Below are 18521 nucleotides of genomic sequence, written 5' to 3'. Positions count from 1 at the left end.
GGCAAGCGTGGTGCTATGGGCGAGAGTGGTGGTAGGGAGGGGAGCGGTTCTAGGGGCGTGGGCTGTGGTAGGTGTGGGAGTGGTACTAGTTTGCATGGGTGGTGGTAGGGACAGGAGTGGTACTAGGGGCGTGGGTGGTGGTAGGTGTATGAGTGGTACTAGGGGCATGGGTGGTAGGTGTGGGAGTGGTACTAGGGGTACGAGTGGTGGTAGGTGCGGGAGTGGTACTAAGGGTGTGGGTGGTGGTACGGGCGGGAGTGGTGCTAGGTGCGAGGGTGGTGGTAGATGTGGGAGTGGTACTAGGGGTACGAGTGGTGGTATGGGCGGTAGTGGTGCCAGGGGCAGGAGTGGTGGTAGGGACAGGAGTAGTACTAGGTGTGAGGGTGATGGTACGGGCGGGAGTGGTGCTAGGAGCATGGGTGGTAGTAGGGAGAGGAACGGTACTAGGGGTGTGGGTGGTTTTAGGTGTATGAGTGGTACTAGGGGCGTGAGTAGTGGTAGGTGCGGGAGTGGTGCTAGAGGCATGGGTGGTGGTAGGTGCCGGAGTGGTGCTAGGGGCGAGGGTGGTGGTAGGGTGAGGAACGATGCTAGGGGCGTGGGTGGTGGTACGGGCGGGAGTGGTGCTAGGGGTGTGGGTGGTGGTAGGTGTGTGAGTGGTGCTAGAGGCATGGGTGGTGGTAGGTGTGCGAGTGGTACTAGGGGTGTGAGTTGTGGTAAGTGCGGGAGTGGTGCTAGGGGCGTGGGTGGTGGCAGGTGTGGGAGTGGTGCTAGAGGCATGGGTGGTGGTAGGTGTGGGAGTGGTGCTATGGGCGAGGGTGATGGCAGGGAGAGGAATGGTACTAGGGGTGTGGGTGGTGGTAGGTGTGGGAGTGGTACTAGGGGCGTGGGTGGTGGTAGGTGCGGGAGTGGTGCTAGGGGCATGGGTGGTGGTAGGTGCGGGAGTGGTGCTCGAGGCATGGGTGGTGGTAGGTGCGGAAGTGGTGCTAGGGGCATGGGTGGTGGTACCGGCGCGAGTGGTGGTAGTGACAGGAGCGGTACTTGGGGCGTGGGTGGTGGTAGATGTGGAAGTGGTCCTAGGGGCATGGGTGGTGGTAGGGGCAGAGGTGGTGGTAGGTGTATGAGTAGTACTAAGGGCGTGGGTGGTGGCAGGTGTGGGAGTGGTACTAGGGGCGTAGGTGGTGGTATGGGGCGGTGGCAGGTGTGGGAGTGGTACTAGGGGTGTGGGTGGTGGTAGGGGCGGTGGTAGGTGTGGGAGTAGTGCTAGGGGCGTGGGTGGTGGTAGGTGTGGGAGCGGTACTAAGGGCGTAGGTGGTGGTAGAGGCGGAAGTGGTGGTTGGGGCGGGAGTAGTACTTGGGATGCGGGTGGTGGTACGGGCGAGATTGGTTCTAGGGGTGTGGGTAGCGGTCGGTGCGGGAGTGGTACTAGTGGTGTGGGTGGTGGTATGGGCGGAAGTGGTACTACCGGCACGGTTGGTGGTACGGTGGCGGGTGGTGGTAGGGAAGGGGGTGGAGGCTCTTGGTGGGGTGAGCAGGGCCGTCATGTTGGCGTGATGGACGGTGTTCTGAATTTTTTCCATCACCGTTTCTGCTGCGACTAAACACACACAACACCACAAAGAACAAATCACAACTCTCACCACCTTCACCAGTAATACGGCCTCATGAGCAGTGGCCCAACATCGCTGGCTTGGGCCCTTCCCCTCTATTCATAGACTGGGGCCTGGATCCTGTGGGTTCATGACCCTGGTGCAATTGAACCACCTGTGCACTCGAATCTATACCACTTCATACATCTGAACAATATAAAGGGTGCCCATCAAGGTGTAGAGGAGTAGTATGACGACGTGATGTGATGAGCGCTGTGAGGCGCGATGACGTCATGTCACGGGATATACTTAAGGGGGACCCCGTGACGAAAGGAGGGTCGTTGTGGGAGCCCGGGATGGAGAGCGTCTGAAATGAGGTCTCTCCTGCTCGTGACCGGACGGTGTTGGCTGATCCCCCATCCGGGTTCTACAAGTAAGAGAGCCGAAGAGATAGCCAGGGGTAGGGCTCTCAGAAGTCTGTAAGAGTCGGCTAAGGTTACGTGGGGTGCTGCTCTCCTCGGTCGGGCGGTGTTGGCTAAACCCCCGTCCTGACTCGAATGAGAGAGCCCAAGATATAGCCGAGGCTAGGAACAGATAGAGCCTGAGGACCCAGGAAAGGACCGAGTGTAGGGACACCTATTTCTGGTGTAAACCCTTATCACTTGTGTTAATAAACCGGCGCAAGCCCTTACTAAGAGTTCCGGCTTCGAGTCGTTCTGCACCACACAACAAAGAAAACAAGTGCAGGTAAAGGTGCAGCCTTGCAGTTTCAGTGTCTCGATCACACCACTGCTGGCCACTGCTGAGCTCTAGAGATCCCTCTATGGGCAACGGATGGCTATGTGGGAGTCATTCCTGTTTTCAGACCAGGTGCTGAGTCACCTTGTGACCACAGGGACAACTGCCCTTTCCAATGTTGAGATGGGATGTGAATCCAAGTGATCCGAGATGCTCTAGCATGTACGGAACTATTGCAAAATAAATAATTACCATTATTACCACTCTTGCAGATGTCTAGGAAGAGATGAGAGAACGCACATTTTACACACACGACCTGCCCAATGACTGTGGTGTAAACATCAAACTGCTGTTGTGCAGTCAAAAACGACCAGCGTACCGGAGGCTACCGAGGCCTTTATTAGTAATTTATCCTGCATAGTCTCCAGCTTGCAGCCTGTTCCTGCCCCAACCCGACCCCCACTCCCCTAAATGGTATGAGAAACACTGCCAAAACCCCTGACCCCTAACTCCTAAACCTCACATGCTCATAAAAAGCCACCAACCCATAACCCTAACACTTACACTAAACCAGATAACTCTTGCAAACCAAGCACTCTATCTCTATCTCCTAAGTTCATAACCTGGTTGAACAAAATATATTTTAAATATTAACCCTTAACTTTAACCCTAAGCTGCTATCCTGTGACCCTGTGGCAGGCTCGGACCTTGCAGGATGGCGGCTGTCTTGTTCTCGGCCAGCAGCTGCACACGTCTCCTTTCGGCGGGGTCGGTGAGGCCGGCGCCATTCAGCTGCCGCACGAGGAAGTCCCCACCCTGCTCCATCAAGCGGCTCAACGAGTCGGCAAACACCTCACCCAACACCGAGCGGGGCTACGGGGAGATGACAGGGAGAGTCAAGGAAAGAAAGATAGAGAGGGCGGTCAGGGGTCATCGTGAGCAAAGGCCTCTTCTCACAGGACAATATTGGGGTTGGGCCCTGTCTCGGTTTTCCCAGGTCAGTACTTGCATTGAGGTGGCCGTCCTCTTGTGTTTTAAAGTTTCCCCACAGAGGCTGAAAGCGTCAATGCATTGGCTCAAAAAATCCATCTGTCTGCAATGAGGTCACCATAACTCTCATAGAGATGATCCAATGTAAAGGACATTTTAATGTAAAGATGCGTTGCCTTGAGGAACTTGGTCAGAGAAACTGATCATACTGATCAAAAGGTGTCCCAAAACTCAGCGTATAAACCCAGTGCTAATGGAAACACCTTGCTGCTCCAGGAGACGATGTCATGACGTGCAACACCGTGAGATGACATCACAAGAACCCATATATGAATTTACCTCCTTGTTTTTGGTGCGTTTTGTAAAGGTGCCCTTATTGGGCACGCATTGCAAAAAGCCCAATGGCTTGTTTAGTTAAGGACATCTAACAGTCGCATTGGTCACGATACCAGCTAAGCTCACCACAGTTTCCCACAATAACTCCTTGATCCATTCGTGAAGGCACTTACCGCGGAGATGTCCTCTGGGCGCGCCATCTGCACCGACATTGGCAGTTTGGCCACTGGGTCGGGAAACTGCAGCGCCGATAAAAAGCCCAGAAAATCCATTATGGCCACGTCCACGTCATCTGGGCCCGACGAGGTGGTGGTGGTGGGGTTGATGGAGGTGGTGGGGGTGGTGGAGGTAGGGTTGGTAGGGATGGTGGAGGTGGTGGGGTTGGTGCGGATCGTGGAGTTGGTGGAGATGTTGGGGTTAGTGGGCATGGTGGAGGGGGTGGGGATGGTGGAGGTGGTGGAGATGGTGGGGTTGGTGGAGATTATGGGGTTGTTGGGCATGGTGGAGGTGGTAGGGATAGAGAAGGAAGGGTTGATAGGGATGGTGGAGGTGGTGGGGTTGGTCGGGTTAGTGGGGTTGGTGGAGATGGTGGGGTTGCTGGGCATGGTGGAGGTGGTGGGGATGGTGGGGATGGTGGAGGTGGTGGGGTTAGTGGGGTTGTCGGAGATGGTGTGGTTGGGAGGGATAGTGGAGATGGTGGGGTCGTCAGGGATAGTGAAGGTGCTGGGGTTAGTGGAGATCGTGGGGTTGGTGGGCATGGTGGAGGTGGTGGGGATGGTGAAGGTAGGGATGGTGGAGGTGGTGGGAATGGTGGGGATGGTGGGGTTGGTGTAGATGGGGTTGGTGGGTATGGTGGTAATGGAGATGGTGGGATTGGTGTGGTTGGTGGGGTTGGTGGGCATGGCTGAGGTGGTGGGGTTGGTGGGAATGTTGGGGTTGGTGGACGTGGTGGGGATGTTGGGGTTGGTGGGCATGGTGTAGGTGGCGGGTTTGGTGGAGGTGGTTGGGTTGGTGGGGATGGTTGGGTTGGTGGAGATGATGGGGTTTGTGGGCTTAGTGAGGGTGGTGGGGATGGTGGAGATAGTGGGGTTGGTGGGCATTGTGGGGATGGTGGGGTTGGTGGAGATGGTGGGGTTGATGGGCATGGTGGAGGTGGTGGTGTTGGTGGGCATGGTGGAAGTGGTAGGGATGGTGGGGTTGGTGGGGTTGGTGGGGTTGGTGGGGTTAGTGGGGTTGGTGGAGATAGTGGGGTTGGGAGGGATAGTGGAGGTGGTGATGATGGAGGTGGTGGGGTTGGTAGGGATGGTGGGGTTGGTGGAGATGGTGGGGTTGGTAGGGATGGTGGAGGTGGTGATGGTGGAGGTGGGGTTGGTAGGGATGGTGGAGGTGGTGGGGTTGGTAGGGATAGTGAAGGTGGTTGGGCTAGCAGAGATCGTGGGGTTGGTGGGCATGGTGGAGGTGGTGGGGATGGTGAAGGTAGGGATGGTGGAGGTGGTGGGATTGGTGGGGATGGTGAGGTCGGTGTTAATGGGGTTGGTGGGTATGGTGGTAGTGGAGATGGTGGGCTTGGTGGAGATGGTAGGGTTGGTGGGGATGGTGGAGGTGGTGGGGTTGGTGGGGATGATGTGGTTGGTGGGCATGGTGGACGTGGTAGGGTTGGTGGGGATGGTGGGGTTGGTGGTGATGGTGGAGGTGGTAGAGTTGGTTGAGGTGGTGCGGTTGGTGGGGATTGTGGGCTTGGTGGGTATGGTGGAGGTGGTGGGGTTGGTGGGGATGGTGTGGTTGGTGGGCATGGTGGACGTGGTAGGGTTTATGGGGATGGTGGGGTTGGTGGGCATGGTGAAGGTGGTAGAGTTGGTTGAGGTGGTGCGGTTGGTGGGGATTGTGGGCTTGGTGGAGATGGTGGGATTGGTGGGTATGGTGGAGGTGGTGGGGTTGGTGGGGATGGTGTGGTTGGTGGGCATGGTGGATGTGGTAGAGTTCGTGGGGATGGTGGGGTTGGTGAGCATGGTAGAGGTGGTGGGAATGGTGGGAATTGTAGAGGTGGTGGGAATGGTGAATGTGGTGGATATGGTGAGGTTGGTGGGCATGTTGGAGGTGGTGGGGATGTTGGAGGTAGGGTTGGTAGGGATGGTGGAGGTGGTAGGGTTGGTGGGGATGGTTGGGTTGGTAGGCATGGTGGAGGTTGTGGGGTTGGTGGGATAGGTGGGCATGGTGGAGGTGGTAGGGATGATGGAGGTGGTAGGGATGATATAGGTGGCGAGGTTGGTGGATGTGGTGGAGGATGTGGGGTTGGTGGGGACGGAGATTGAGGACATAGTTGACTTGGAGATGTCTCTGATGGCGGATACAATTCCTCCCCTTTCCTCCCGTCTTTCTCCTCTAAAAACTATCCTTTCTCTTCCAGACTTTGAGGGACACTTCACTCTCTGTGTGTGAGTAAGAATGCCAGTGAGTGTGTTAGTTGGTGCATGTGCACGTGTGTGTATATCCATGTTTGTTCGTTCGTGTGAAGTATGTACATGTATGAGTATGCATGTGTGTTTGTGTTGGGGAAGGGTGAGTGATGACAAGAAAGAGGAATTCACTTTGACAACACACACTCCAAGCTGAACAACTTGAACCCTCACTTTGTCTTTCACATGCTACAGCAAAAATGACCCTGCATCCATATTGATGTTTCTGTAACTTAACTTTAATTTTACTCAGAATGTTTTTTTTTAATTTGCCCAAGAAAACTATTGTAACCGGACATTCCGCACCTTCGATTAGCACGGTTGGCTACGTACCGTGTGAACGAAGTTCAACATATATACATACATTTCTTAAAATGTACATTATGTTTGTTCACTTATTCTGTCATGTGGTTATTTTTGCTCTAATTAATATATGCTTCATTGCTGTACTTGTTTGTCTGTTATTGCTTTTTTCATTGTGGTGACCCAGGTCAGGCTTGCAAATGAGACTATACTATCACTTGAGTTCTCACCTGGCTACACATCATCATGTTGAAGCTAACACTAATCCTTACCCTGCCTCTATCTCTGGTTGCCTTACCTTGCTGTTGTATTTTTCTCGTTGGCACCAGAAGGCGGCAAACTGGCAGAATTTGGGGAACACGAGAGACCCTGGGAGGTCTGTACAAATAGGACCTGTGCGACACATACACAATCCCCTGTTAGTGCTCAGTGACTGTTGGGCAGGTGCTGTTAGCGGCAGCGTAGCAGTTGGGGGGAGCGGTAGTGTAGCAGTTAATGTGCTGTGCTACGAACTCAGCAACCCGAGTTCGACTCCCGTTCACAGCCAACAACAGTGGCAATTATCTGAACTGGTCCTGGACCTCCCCTAGGTCGACTCTGCTTCAAATGAGTTCCTGATGCAGATGTAGAGGTGTTAACTACGCACTGTTGCGAAACTTGCATTGCCACCAGGGATTTACCTCTGGGTACAACGGTTGGGGTCAGTCGAGGTGAAACGGATCGTAGCCAGGGTTTGGTACGAACCAATCAGACGGTTCCACGTGGGAATGTATGATTGGTTCTACCTGGCCACGAAGGAGTGTAAGAAGGGTGACCCAACAGAGCTCGGGGAGTTCTCTCCCTACACGAAGACAGAAGACTGGGCTGAAGCCTAGCTAGGACCCTGGACCAGCCTTCCAGCCCTTCTAAGGGCTAAGGCTCGGCATACCCAGTGGTCAGGACCCACCGGGTCAGCGGTGGGTCAGATAGCCTCCCCTAGGTCCTAGCCGGAGGACTCTAGGCTAGGATAGCGGTAGACGTGTGAGTCCCGCCAAGTCTGGAGGCTGTACCTCCCTAGGGTATCGGGTGAGGGGACCGTATAAGCATTGTATGAGGAAATATTACCATAAACAGAGTGTGCCTCCTAAGAAGTCTGCTCGTCCTTACAACACTACACAGTGTATAAACATTTCCACTGGGCGTGGTGCTGGCCACGCACCCCCTCGTGTGCTGTGCTGGCATTCATAGGTGCTCACGACCAGAACATTGCCCAAAAGTCTGTTAAGGCTATACAGGGGATCTTTGTCTTTGTTAGTGAGAGCCTATTAAGGCCAACACGGTGCACGACGGAGTGTTGTAGCCAGCGTCACTCGTGTCCAACCACCTTTATTTCCCTAATCATGAATTATACGCTACGTGAGGTACTTATTTAAGGATGAGTTTGCGTGACTGGATGGGTGACTGGGTGTATGGGTGAATGGGTGGGTAGGTGAGTAGGTGAGTGGATGGGTCTGTAGATAAGTTGGTTGGTATGTGGGCTTGCAGAAGAATGGATGAATGGTGGGTGTGTGGATGAGTATTTGAGCATGTGAATAGGTAGGCAGCATATGTAAATAGATAGGTATGTGAATAGGTTGGTGAACATGTTTGTGAATAGGTAGGTGAGTGGGAGAGTAGATGAGTATGTGAGAAGGTGAGTGGACTGTGCCTCACCTCTCGGGATGATCCCCCTGTTCTCCCTCTGGTCATGCATGCGCACGCGGGGGTCCGTACACCCCCAGTCTGCGTGCTGTTGGCACAGGAACCGTGCCTGACTCCGCGGCCGGAGGACCCGCAGGAAGCGTGGGTACTCCCCGGGGGTGAGGGGCCGTGGCCAGTGGGGGCTCATGGGCCACAAAAAGGCAGCATAACCTGCGCTCACGAAGGAGAACACCAACATCATCGACAGCATCAGCAATAGCAGTAGAAGTAACAACAACAATAAGGTGGATCAAGTGAGGAGCTCTGAGACACTAGAGCTTATATACAGGTTAAGGGGGGGGAAGAGCCAGGATGGGGATGATGATGAGGTGCGGGGGCTAAGTAAATCCGTCTTTTGTTATGCTGCAGGGTTCGGGGGATGCGGTGGTTCACTGCACGAGGGCAATGGAAAAAAGGCTGTGCACTTATGAGGCAGCTAAAGTTTTGACTTGGTTTATTACATCTTTCCAGTGGTTGCTTAATTTAAAACCATCCTCTCGGTTGAAGTTGTGTCTATGTTTGTATATCTGGATGGCTTCATGGACAAATCTTTGGTAATAACCGGGAGGTTTGCATAGTACTTTGGTATCGGAGAAAATAATGTCATGAGAACCCGCTGTGTTGAAACAATGGTCAGCTACGGCCGAAGAATTCGTTCTGCCGTGTTTCAAATCTGATTTGTGTTCGCGAATTCGGTCAGAAATATGTCGTTTCGTCTCCCCAATATAGCAGTCACCGCAGATATAACTCAATTTGTAAACACCGGGGCACTGTAAGTCAGGAATGACATCCTTTACGGATGGGATCAGATCACGGATTTTGTGTACTGTATTGAACCGAACCTGGATCTTGTGTTTGTTTAGAATTTTGGAAATCTTATTGGTAACGCCTGATATGTATGGCAGTGTGATGATTTTGATCGGAGTATCAAGTGGTTGTTTCTGTATGGTGGGAGAAACAGCTTGGCGGATGATACGGTCAGAGTAACCGTTCATCTTGAGGGCTAGATGTACATGTTTTAATTCACTGGTCAGGTGGTGTTGGTCAGAAATGCAATGAGCTCTATGGTATAATGTTTTGATGAGATAATTCTTTTGAGCCGGGTGGTGGTGGGAATCAGGCTTCCAGTAGGAATCTGTGTGGGTGGACTTCCTGTAAACAGAATGTCCCAAGGAGCCATCAGTCCTCCTCTCAAACAGACCATCCAAGAATGGCAGCTTGCCATCTTTCTCCACTTCCATGGTGAATTTGATGGATGCGTGTCTGAAATTGATGTGGTCTAGGAAATGGTTCAAAGCTGGGAGGCCATTTTACTAAATGACGAAAGTGTCATCCACATATCTCTTCCACAGGGAAGGACGAAGGGTGGATGTCTGGATGGCGTCTGATTCAAATTTATCCATGAAAACATTGGCTATCACTGGTGAAAAGGGGGAACCCATAGGGGTACCCGAATTTTGTTTGTAGAAGGTACCATTCCAGGTAAAGTAAGTGTTGGTGAGGCAGTGCCTAACCAGCGCAGGTACCTCAGGGTTCAGTCCATGTTGGACCAAATCTTTAATTATTGTTATGGTATCAGGTACTGGGACCTTGGTCAACAGAGAGACCACATCAAAGCTGACGAGGATATTGTCAGGAGATAGTACAATGTCCTTGACCATAGAAACCAATTGGGTTGAGTTAAGTACTGCTGAGGTGGTCTTGCCAGTGAAGGGAAGCAGAGTATCCGACATAAAACGGGCTAGCTTGTAGGTAGGGGAGTTGATCGTGGACACGATGGGTCATAGTGGGGTACCTTCTTTATGGATCTTGGGAAGACCATAGAATCTGGGAGGTCTTGCAGCGGAGGGTTTTAGGGAGGGACGTTCGATTAGGAAAGTCGAACTAGTGATGATCTTAAAGTATTAAAGCTTTCGTGACTGCATAAAATTACTCATTGTTTTTTTCGGTAAAGTCACGTATGTAGAAATACAATAAAATTATATTAAAACAAAACAATCATGACGTTTCAATCACAACACAAGCGATCTTCATCAGGTGTCAAGAACAAATCATGGAGGTAAATACATATTTTTTGTTGTATTTACCTCCATGATTTGTTCTTGACACCTGATGAAGATCGCTTGTGTTGTGATCGAAACGTCGTGATTGTTTTGTTTTAATATAATTTTATTGTATTTCTACATACGTGACTTTACCGAAAAAAACAATGAGTAGTGATGATCTTGTTGGTTTTTATCCTTAGGCTGTTAGTAGGATCACTTTTAATTTTTGAGTAACTCCCATCATTGAGTAGGTCCTGGATTTTGTTGTTGTACGAGTTTTTGTCCATAATAACCAAAGAGTACGAATCCTTGCAGTCACGAAAGCTTCAAATCTAGAAACAATAAGGTGGTGAGGCAAAGGCACAGTTCATATCTCACTCACCACTGAAGTTGGCTATGGCCAGGAATTGAACTGAACTCGCCGTTCGTCCTTGATACGGACGCGAGTAACACCGGAATTGGCGCTGTGCTGTCTCAAGTTGTCAATGGTGGAGAGCGTTGTCGCATATGGCAGCATAGTGCTGTCGCCGGCCGAGCAGTGATACTCAGTCACACGCCGGGAACTCCTCGCGATAGTTTTTTTCGTGCAACAGTATAGCCCCTACTTGTATGGCAGACGCTTTATGGTACGCTCCGACCATGCAGCTATATAGTGTGCGTTGCGCATTGAACAGCCATCAGGCCAACTTTTGCGTTGGTTGGAGGTCCTCCAGGACTACTCCTTTACGGTTTCCTATCGGAAAGGCACCCAGCATACGAACACGGATGCCCTGTCGCGATTGCCATCGAGCGACAGGTGCGTGTTTTTTTTCCGGCCGACCGAGAACTCGCCCCCCACCCCTTGCGGCGGCGGCGGCTGAGGTGGACACCTCCGATGGAGCCGATGGTCCCGTGGCGCGTGACGCCGTCCTTGGCATAGCCCTCGCGGAGTGGGGGCACTTCCAGGTTGAACACGCCTCCCTGGTTAAGCTGTGCCGCCGCGTCAAGGGAACGGATGGGGGTGGGGTTCGTTGCGGTGTAGCCTCCGTTGTCCTGCGGGATGGGCTGTTGATGTGGTGAGATGGAGGCTTGCGCCGTTACAATATTGTTGTGCCCACCGCCCTACGGGGTAAGATTGTTTGGGCAGTACACGAGCGGCTGTAGCACTTGGGTGTGCACAAAACTCTTGCCACGCTCCAGCTTCACTTCTTCTGGCCGGGCATGGCAGAGGATGTCGCTGATTTGCTGAAGGGATGCGTGCAAGTGTGCGTGGCAGAAAATCCCAGCCAGGCCCTGTTGTCTGCCGTTGCAATCAATTCAGGTCCCCCGCATTAATGAGTTGGTCGCTCTAGATGTCCTTGGTTTGTTTCCCACCACCCCGCGGAGGAATAAATATTTGTTAGTCGGTGTCGAATATTTTTCACGCTGGCTGATGGCCTGGCCACTCTCCAATCAATCAGCGGCGGCCATCACCGATGCGTTCTTTAATGGATACGTATTGGACAAGGGTGCCCCTGAGCGTCTTTTAACCAACCAGGGCAATAATTTCTCCTCCAAATTGCTGCGGGAGGTGTGCGACTTATTGGGAACTGAGAAAATGTGCATGTCTCCATACCACCCCCTGGCGGATGGAATGGTGGAGACTCTGACTTCAATGCTGAGCCACGCGGTCAGCGAGTCACAGCTTGACTGGAACTTGCATGTTCCCGGGGTCCTGGCTGCCTACAGAATGGCTCCACACGCATCCACCGGCTAATTGCCGTTTTTTTTTATGTACGGCAGAGACCGTGACCCCCCAATTGATGTCCAACTATTGGTCGTGCCAAACGAGGCTAAGTCAAAAATCTCGGATGCCATGCGCCTTACCCTTCAAAAGCTTTCAAAAGCGCGCGACGCTGCCAGAGAAAATTCGACATCACGCCAATTGGCTAATGAGTGGCTAAGGGGTCTCCATACTTCCGCCTATGAATGGGTTGCAGGTGACAGAGCCTGGCCACACTGTCCACAGGTGCCGGCGGGGACGTCGTCCAAAATTGGTTAAACCCTGGAGGGGACCGGTAGATGTGATTCGGGTTGTCCGACCGCAGCGTGTTCAGATTCAGTTCGGCTGGTGGAGCTGGTTTGTGCATCCCTCGTGCTTAAAACCCTTCAATCGCCCCGCGTGTATTCATCCCATCTCCACAACGCGGGGGCCAAGTGTCAGATGTGTTGGATAAGCGGGGCTCGGCGAGTGCTGACTGACAGCGACGGCTGGCACCACGCGCTGCATGCTGTGGCAGCCCCTGGAGGATGGGGTGCGAGGGTGCCGGGCACGGAACGGGGATTAAAGGGGGCCATGGCACTCTGGTTTTACTCCGGAGGACACGTAACCGGAGGTATCGACCGGGGGAGCCCCTAAGGGGGGCTGAGGTGAGGTGAAGATCCTCACTCTTTGGTTCTTTCGGTAAAGTCACGTAGGTATAAAATAAAATAAATCACGTTTCGATCGCAACACAAGCAGTCGTCCTCAGGCAGAAAAAAATATAATCCAGCAGTGGAACTCCGACCAGCACCACCTAGCTAGTGAGTTAGAGCTCGTACACCAAGCCCTCAGGATGAACGGATACTCGGACCGTACAATCTGCAAAGCTGCCTCCCCAGCCATGGGGAGACAACCTTCTGAGGATCCAACCACAACCATCACTTTGCCATACATAGCAGGGGTTACGAAGAAGATTTCCAAAATCTTAAACAAACACGTGACTTTACCGAAAGAACCAAAGAGTATGGATTCCTGCAGTCACGAAAGCTTCAAATCAAGAGTGAAGATGCTAATTGAGGTTTGGAGAAGGTGGGCGTGGCTAGGGGCGGAGCGAGCCCCGCCACACAGGCTCTCACCCGGAGGAGCCCTGAGCGGCACCGGCTGCTGTTGTTATCCTGAAGACTCCACGTCCACGTTCCACGTTCTACAGAGTCTCCAGTACGGGGACTCGGACCCGAGTTGGGGTCCGGTTCGCTGTAGCTAGTTACGCGTGGTAGCCTAGATAGCCTGGTGGTCCACCACCATAGCTTACTATCTGGTGAAGGGCCAGTTACCCCTTTGTATTACGTGTTAATGTTAATATCACGTGTTGTCTCCAACTCAATGGCGGAGCCAGGATTTTCAGGTAGGGGGGGCAACCCCTCCAGCAATGAAAAATGATAGAGGAGTTGTTAGTAAGGACTTGTCCCTTGCTTTTTATTGGACGCGTGTGCGGCGATGGCGCAGCCATCGATCGAGGGTCGATTTCGAACCGCGTTGTGTGATCGCCATCGCGCTCGCTGAAGGTGAATGCCTTCAGGGAAGTCGTGGACTGTATACGCGACTGCGCACAATTCTGTGAGTCACTTATAACTTTGCCGTTACTTATTGCCAATTATGGACTCAGACTATGGTCCTATCATCTCATAAAGTCCCTAGCACATAATATACTACACAGTGGGGATCGCAAAATGCCGATGTATTACTAATAAACCCAAATGATCCGATCGAAATTAGGGATTTCGATCGAATCATTGGGGGGGAACGTGCCCCCCCCCCCCCCCCCCCCACTGGCTCTGACAGTGCCTACAAGAGTACGTCTGAGTCTCCGTTTGAGCCCACTACACATATATCACTCGAACCCTTTAATGTTATTTAATAGTGTTTTTGTTTACATTGTTAATATCTTTTGTTCCCTCTCAACCAAACTGATGATTGAGAGGGAACAGTCACTGATCAATCTACTGCTGGATGGAGGCCGGCCCGACACCGTGTCTGTCATGGATAGTTTGACCAAACTTCACCACGTTGGTTAGTGATGTTCAAATCACCTCCATCGACCCACCATCATCATCATCATTACCCGGCCCTGTGGCTCAGCAGGAGAGAGAGCGGCTCACAATCGGAAGGTTGGGAGTTCAAATCCTGGTCAGGGGGTTGTCTCAGCCCATCCTCCCTCCCTCCCTCTGGGGTTGACAAAACGAGAGCCACTTCGTGGGGAGGTCATCAGTGGCTGTGCTCTGGAGACTCGAACCCGCCCACCTGCCTGCCCGCCACCGGCTGAGGACAGTGAGCACCGCCTCAGCTGGCTCTTCTTGAGCGGGGAAATCACTTTGGCTCGACCAGTAGCACTCACACGCGGTTGGGACGAGCAGCAGCAGTGGGAGAGCACGGAAGAAGGGGTGGATAGACGGCATTTCGTCTCTGTGCGCGCATCCGCGTCCTCTACGCCTTCAGCGCGAGACGTAACGGCTGCGCCAAAGTAACGGCTGCTCGCTGTCGTCGTCACGTGCCCTGGGGGCTCCGCTGGAGGAACTCGTTCCACGCTCCCTGCCCACACAGCTGCCTCTCCCCACAAAACACTGCACCATTGCTGCCGATGGGATGCGTAGAATTGTATACAGCTTGTATTGTTCACGTGTGCAGGGACAGATAAATGACGTGGAGGCAATTGCCTGTTTAAATATTTTGTACTGTCCCAACACGACGCGAATGGTTTTAATTTGCGACAGAGAACCGCGTAACCCGTGGCACACGACGGGCAGGGAAAAGTCGTTGCTTGCGATAAAGGGCAGAACAAGATGAGGGGGAAAGCGCAGGGAAGCCGGGACGGAATTCTCCAGGAGGGCATGGCTCAAAACGAGCAGCAGGAAGAAATGAGCACCGTGAAGGGAAGGAATGACTGGGCCGAGCTGTCAGGGATGAGAGGGTGATGAAGAAAATGAGAGGGAGTTCTACGGAGAGAGCAGAAGGGAGCTGCACGGATAAGCGGCGTGTTTTTTTTTCTCCATTGGGGGTGGTTGTGGGGATTCCGAATGGGAGGCTTGAGCCGATTTAGTTTCGATTCCGAGAGGACGTAGAAACCTACATTAAAAGGACAAGAATACGACACCATCCTTTCCCAGTCTGACCCACACCACTCAAAAACATTCACACCAAGACGCGGCCAAAAATTTCAGACGTTTTATGCCACTGCTGGATGGTCCCACGTACGGTGTCGGTCATGGGGGTTATTTGGACATATGTCATCGGGCCGTTATGTGTGGATTGGTGTAGGTGGGGGGGCTCAAAACCGCTTCAGCTGTCACTCAGCCGTGTCAGTCACGGTTGGAGCGGTGAGCGCACTGCGTGACGAACTCGACCACCTTAGTTATGTTCCTGGTTAAGGTGAACATCAAGGAGCGAGTGATATCTGGAACCGGTTCTGGGCCGACCCCACCTTCAAAAACCCGGGCTAAGCAGCGTGTTGAAGTACGGTCTAACAAACCGCATGACCTACACGGCATGGGGGGGGGGGGGGGGGCTCATCCAGCAGTGGATTAAAGGGCTGAACAGGCAAAAAGTGAATCGGCAAAGTACGACGCAGAAGGAATCGGGAGGCACCGGCGGTTCAGCCACCTTTTTTTTATTTGCACAAGCTGCCACGCAACGCTCGTTTAAATGACGCGCGGGGAAAAAGCCCACGAGGTGCAGCATCTCTTATCCCTCCACGGGGCGACCGGGAGACACCGAGGCGCACTGAAAAGGGGCGGCAGGCAGTCGAGGAACACAATACAAAAAAAATCCAAACCCAAAAAACAGCAACAACCACCACCGCCGCCGCCGCCGCCGCCACCACCTCTCACGACCGCCACTCCCCTCTTGCCAGTAGCACCCACACGTGTGGCGCCAGCTGAGTCGGCACAACCCTCGCAAAAGGAAAGCAATGGTCAGGGTTTGGCACCGCGTGTAGTTTCGACAGTGTGTAGCATTCCTCAAGGGAAGGGGGTAGGGTTTTGGGCCGATAAAATCGGCGCGAAATCTGGACCATCGTGCTGTGCCAATCGGTATCGTGCCATCCGCAATAGGGTCACACGAGCTCTCCCACTGCAGCCCAAACACGCCTATATTCTCAGCCTGGGCATATCAAAACTGTGCAGTAAACTGTCATGAAACCATCAATACTGGCCACAGATCTCAGCACAAGTCAATTCCTGCCACCCGCACACAGATACCAGTCCCGGGATGTCCGTATCAAACCTGGACAGGTAGCAACTCCAGGGACAAATTCAATGTAATGTGGAACCTTTACACGCAACACAATACCTCAATGCACGATGATCGAATTTTCACCACCACGCACCGAATCTCGATACCCTGTGCCAAATCTCACGGGTTTGCACCGAATCCCAGCACTGTGCCGAAGTTCACCACACAGGGTGAATCTCAATGTATTGTCTCCCTCCCAGGATCCCAGAAAGGTGGGAGCAATCGGTGGGGAGGTGGTGGCAAGACTTAAGCCACAAGTTGTTCAGCTCTTTGCGGCGCCATCGGCAGAGAGCATGCGATTCTCCACTCAGTAGTGATGGGAGCTGGTAGTGCAGGGTGCTGGCAGGGGTAGTAGTGCTGGATGGTGGTAGTGGTGGTAGTAGTACTGGGTGAAGGTAGTGCTCGGTGATGGTAGAGGTGGTATTGCAGGGTGGTGGTAGTGCTGGGTGGTGGTCGTGGTGGCGGTGTTGGGTGGGGGTAGTGGTGGCGGTGCTGGGTGGTGGTTGTGCCGGGTGGTGGTAGTGCTAGGCAGGGGTACTGCTGGGTGGGGTAGTGCCGGGAAGTGGTAGTGTTGGGTAGGGGTAGTGCTGGGGGTGGTAGTGGTGGTCCAGTGGTAGCGGTGGTAGTGCTGGTGTCACATTCACACTTCCGGCACCAGGATAAGCGGCGTCTGGCTCATGCCATAACTCGGTATTGCCGGCGATTCACCGTTCACCTCCCTGCTGCCGTGATCCACACAGGCAAACACCCGGGCATTGACAAGACCTTTATATTGCTTAAGTGAGTGACGCCTGCGATGCCGAGAGCCACAGTCTGTTGCATCACAGGTAATAGCTCACCACTTCCTCTAGCTCATCACTTTCCATAGCTCACCACCCCTCCTAGCTCACCACTCCCTCAATCTCACCACTCCCCCTGCCCTAGCTTGCCACACGCTCGTAGAAGTAGATGTATCCAAGGTCTTTAGGAGGCTTCTCAGAAGCCGCCACCTTCTGGTCGTTGAAGATCACCCAGCTGTGGGGTCAGGCGTGACAGGGGAGAGAGCGAGATGGGAGGTTAGGGTTTGGTCACCTATTATGAGGGTTTATCGATGTTTTTGTTCATGTAAAGATACGATGAATCCACTTAGAACCCTCAAAGTGCAATGTAACCCCATGTAAGAGAATGGTTCTTGGACGTGCATATGACAGCATTAATTTTTAGTTCCCCTTTAAATTATGTCTTATCCATGCTAGCAGGGACAATTTTCCCTCCTGCCCTGGATAAAGGAATGTTCGTCACACCATCTGTAAGTGTAGCTAGGAGAGCAGAGCTGTGTGTGACGAATAGCGGCTGGAAGCATAGCTGCTGGAGAAGAGCCAAATTATGTTGGTATCACAGATTCCTTCACTACTGCTCGTCTCGCCACACGAGGGCAAGCAATGGGAATTCCACGAGCGGAAGGAGCACGCTTCCACTGCCGTTGCTACTGCTGCTGAACGTGGCATGCGGACGTTTCAAATGCCGCCCAAAGCAGCTCGTGCCGAGATTGTGGTGCTCTGCCACAAGCCACCCACAACGCTCACTGTTCGAATCCAGCTGCCGCCCTGATTAATAATTAATGCGGGGTCTATTAACCATAAATACATAAATATTCCATGGTATCTGGTAAGAATAGGCCATTATGTGCTGGCATCATGATCCAAATTTTAAAAACTACACCGCATATTGATAAACTGGGATTATACATAGCAAGTATCCCCCTACTCGACTGGCAGACCAGAGCTTGGGCAATTGTTGGTGGCAGTTTCTGGTTGCCTTCCAGCTTGTCTGTGGGACCTCTCTGATGTTGTGTTCACTCACCGGCCCTCCTTGCGGATGTGGCACACGTAGTGGCCGCACATGGTGGAAGTGCCCATGTGGCTGATGAAGGCGAACAGGCGGTAGCCTGTACACGTACACACACAATGAGTGAATGAATGAACAAATTAGTGAATGGCTGAGTGAGTAAATGAATGAGTCAATGGATGAATTAATATTGAATAATATTGGTCGCGAAAGCCTACGTGTTAAACGGATGAATTAATAAATGGGTGAATGGTATACATGAATGAGTGGATGCAAGAATGCAGGAACAAATAATTGAATGAGTAAGTAAATTTGTGAACAGATAAGTGAGAGGGTGAAAGCGAGGCAGTGCGCGTACGCCCGGGTCCGTCGCGCACGCGAGGCCCGGCCGGCGTGTGAGCCTCGCTCGCTGGGTCGCCACGGGAACCACCCTCCGATGTCTCCATGGCGACTGCATCCAGGTCGTCAGCGTGGCTGAATATCCAGTCAGCTGCACGCTCGAGGTTGTTACTCT

At 52.7% G+C, this 18521-nt stretch overlaps 2 protein-coding genes across 3 annotated transcripts in view; both read right to left on the bottom strand.

The window, feature by feature from the left end:
• LOC142930437 (uncharacterized) lies at positions 1–12421 on the bottom strand. Its single transcript, XM_076072785.1, has 8 exons — positions 12395–12421; positions 11320–11397; positions 11043–11217; positions 8102–8299; positions 6708–6802; positions 3824–3889; positions 3032–3197; positions 1–1515 (listed from the first exon to the last, which is right to left on the bottom strand). The coding sequence occupies exons 1-8, from the start codon at positions 12419–12421 to the stop codon at positions 86–88; spliced, it is 2235 nt and encodes a 744-aa protein (XP_075928900.1). The 3' UTR covers positions 1–85.
• A 3120-nt stretch (positions 12422–15541) lies between these two features.
• LOC116950568 (ubiquitin carboxyl-terminal hydrolase 5-like) overlaps positions 15542–18521 on the bottom strand; it is a 34939-nt gene continuing 31959 nt past the window's right edge. For both annotated transcript variants that reach the window (XM_032968459.2, XM_032968460.2), the window contains exons 18-20: positions 18366–18519; positions 18023–18107; positions 15542–17194 (exon numbers count right to left, since the gene is read on the bottom strand). In XM_032968459.2, the coding sequence (XP_032824350.1) occupies positions 17101–17194; positions 18023–18107; positions 18366–18519 (333 nt within the window). In that variant the 3' untranslated portion in view covers positions 15542–17100. The remainder of the gene's footprint in view (positions 17195–18022; positions 18108–18365; positions 18520–18521) is intronic.

The sequence above is a fragment of the Petromyzon marinus genome, chromosome 39, assembly GCF_048934315.1.
Source record: "Petromyzon marinus isolate PM22_M1 ecotype Great Lakes invasive population chromosome 39, UKy_Petmar_22M1.pri1.0, whole genome shotgun sequence".
Taxonomy (NCBI): Eukaryota; Metazoa; Chordata; class Hyperoartia; order Petromyzontiformes; family Petromyzontidae; genus Petromyzon; species Petromyzon marinus.
Note: the sequence above shows the minus strand (reverse complement) of the source record. Positions and strands in the feature narration are given on the sequence as shown.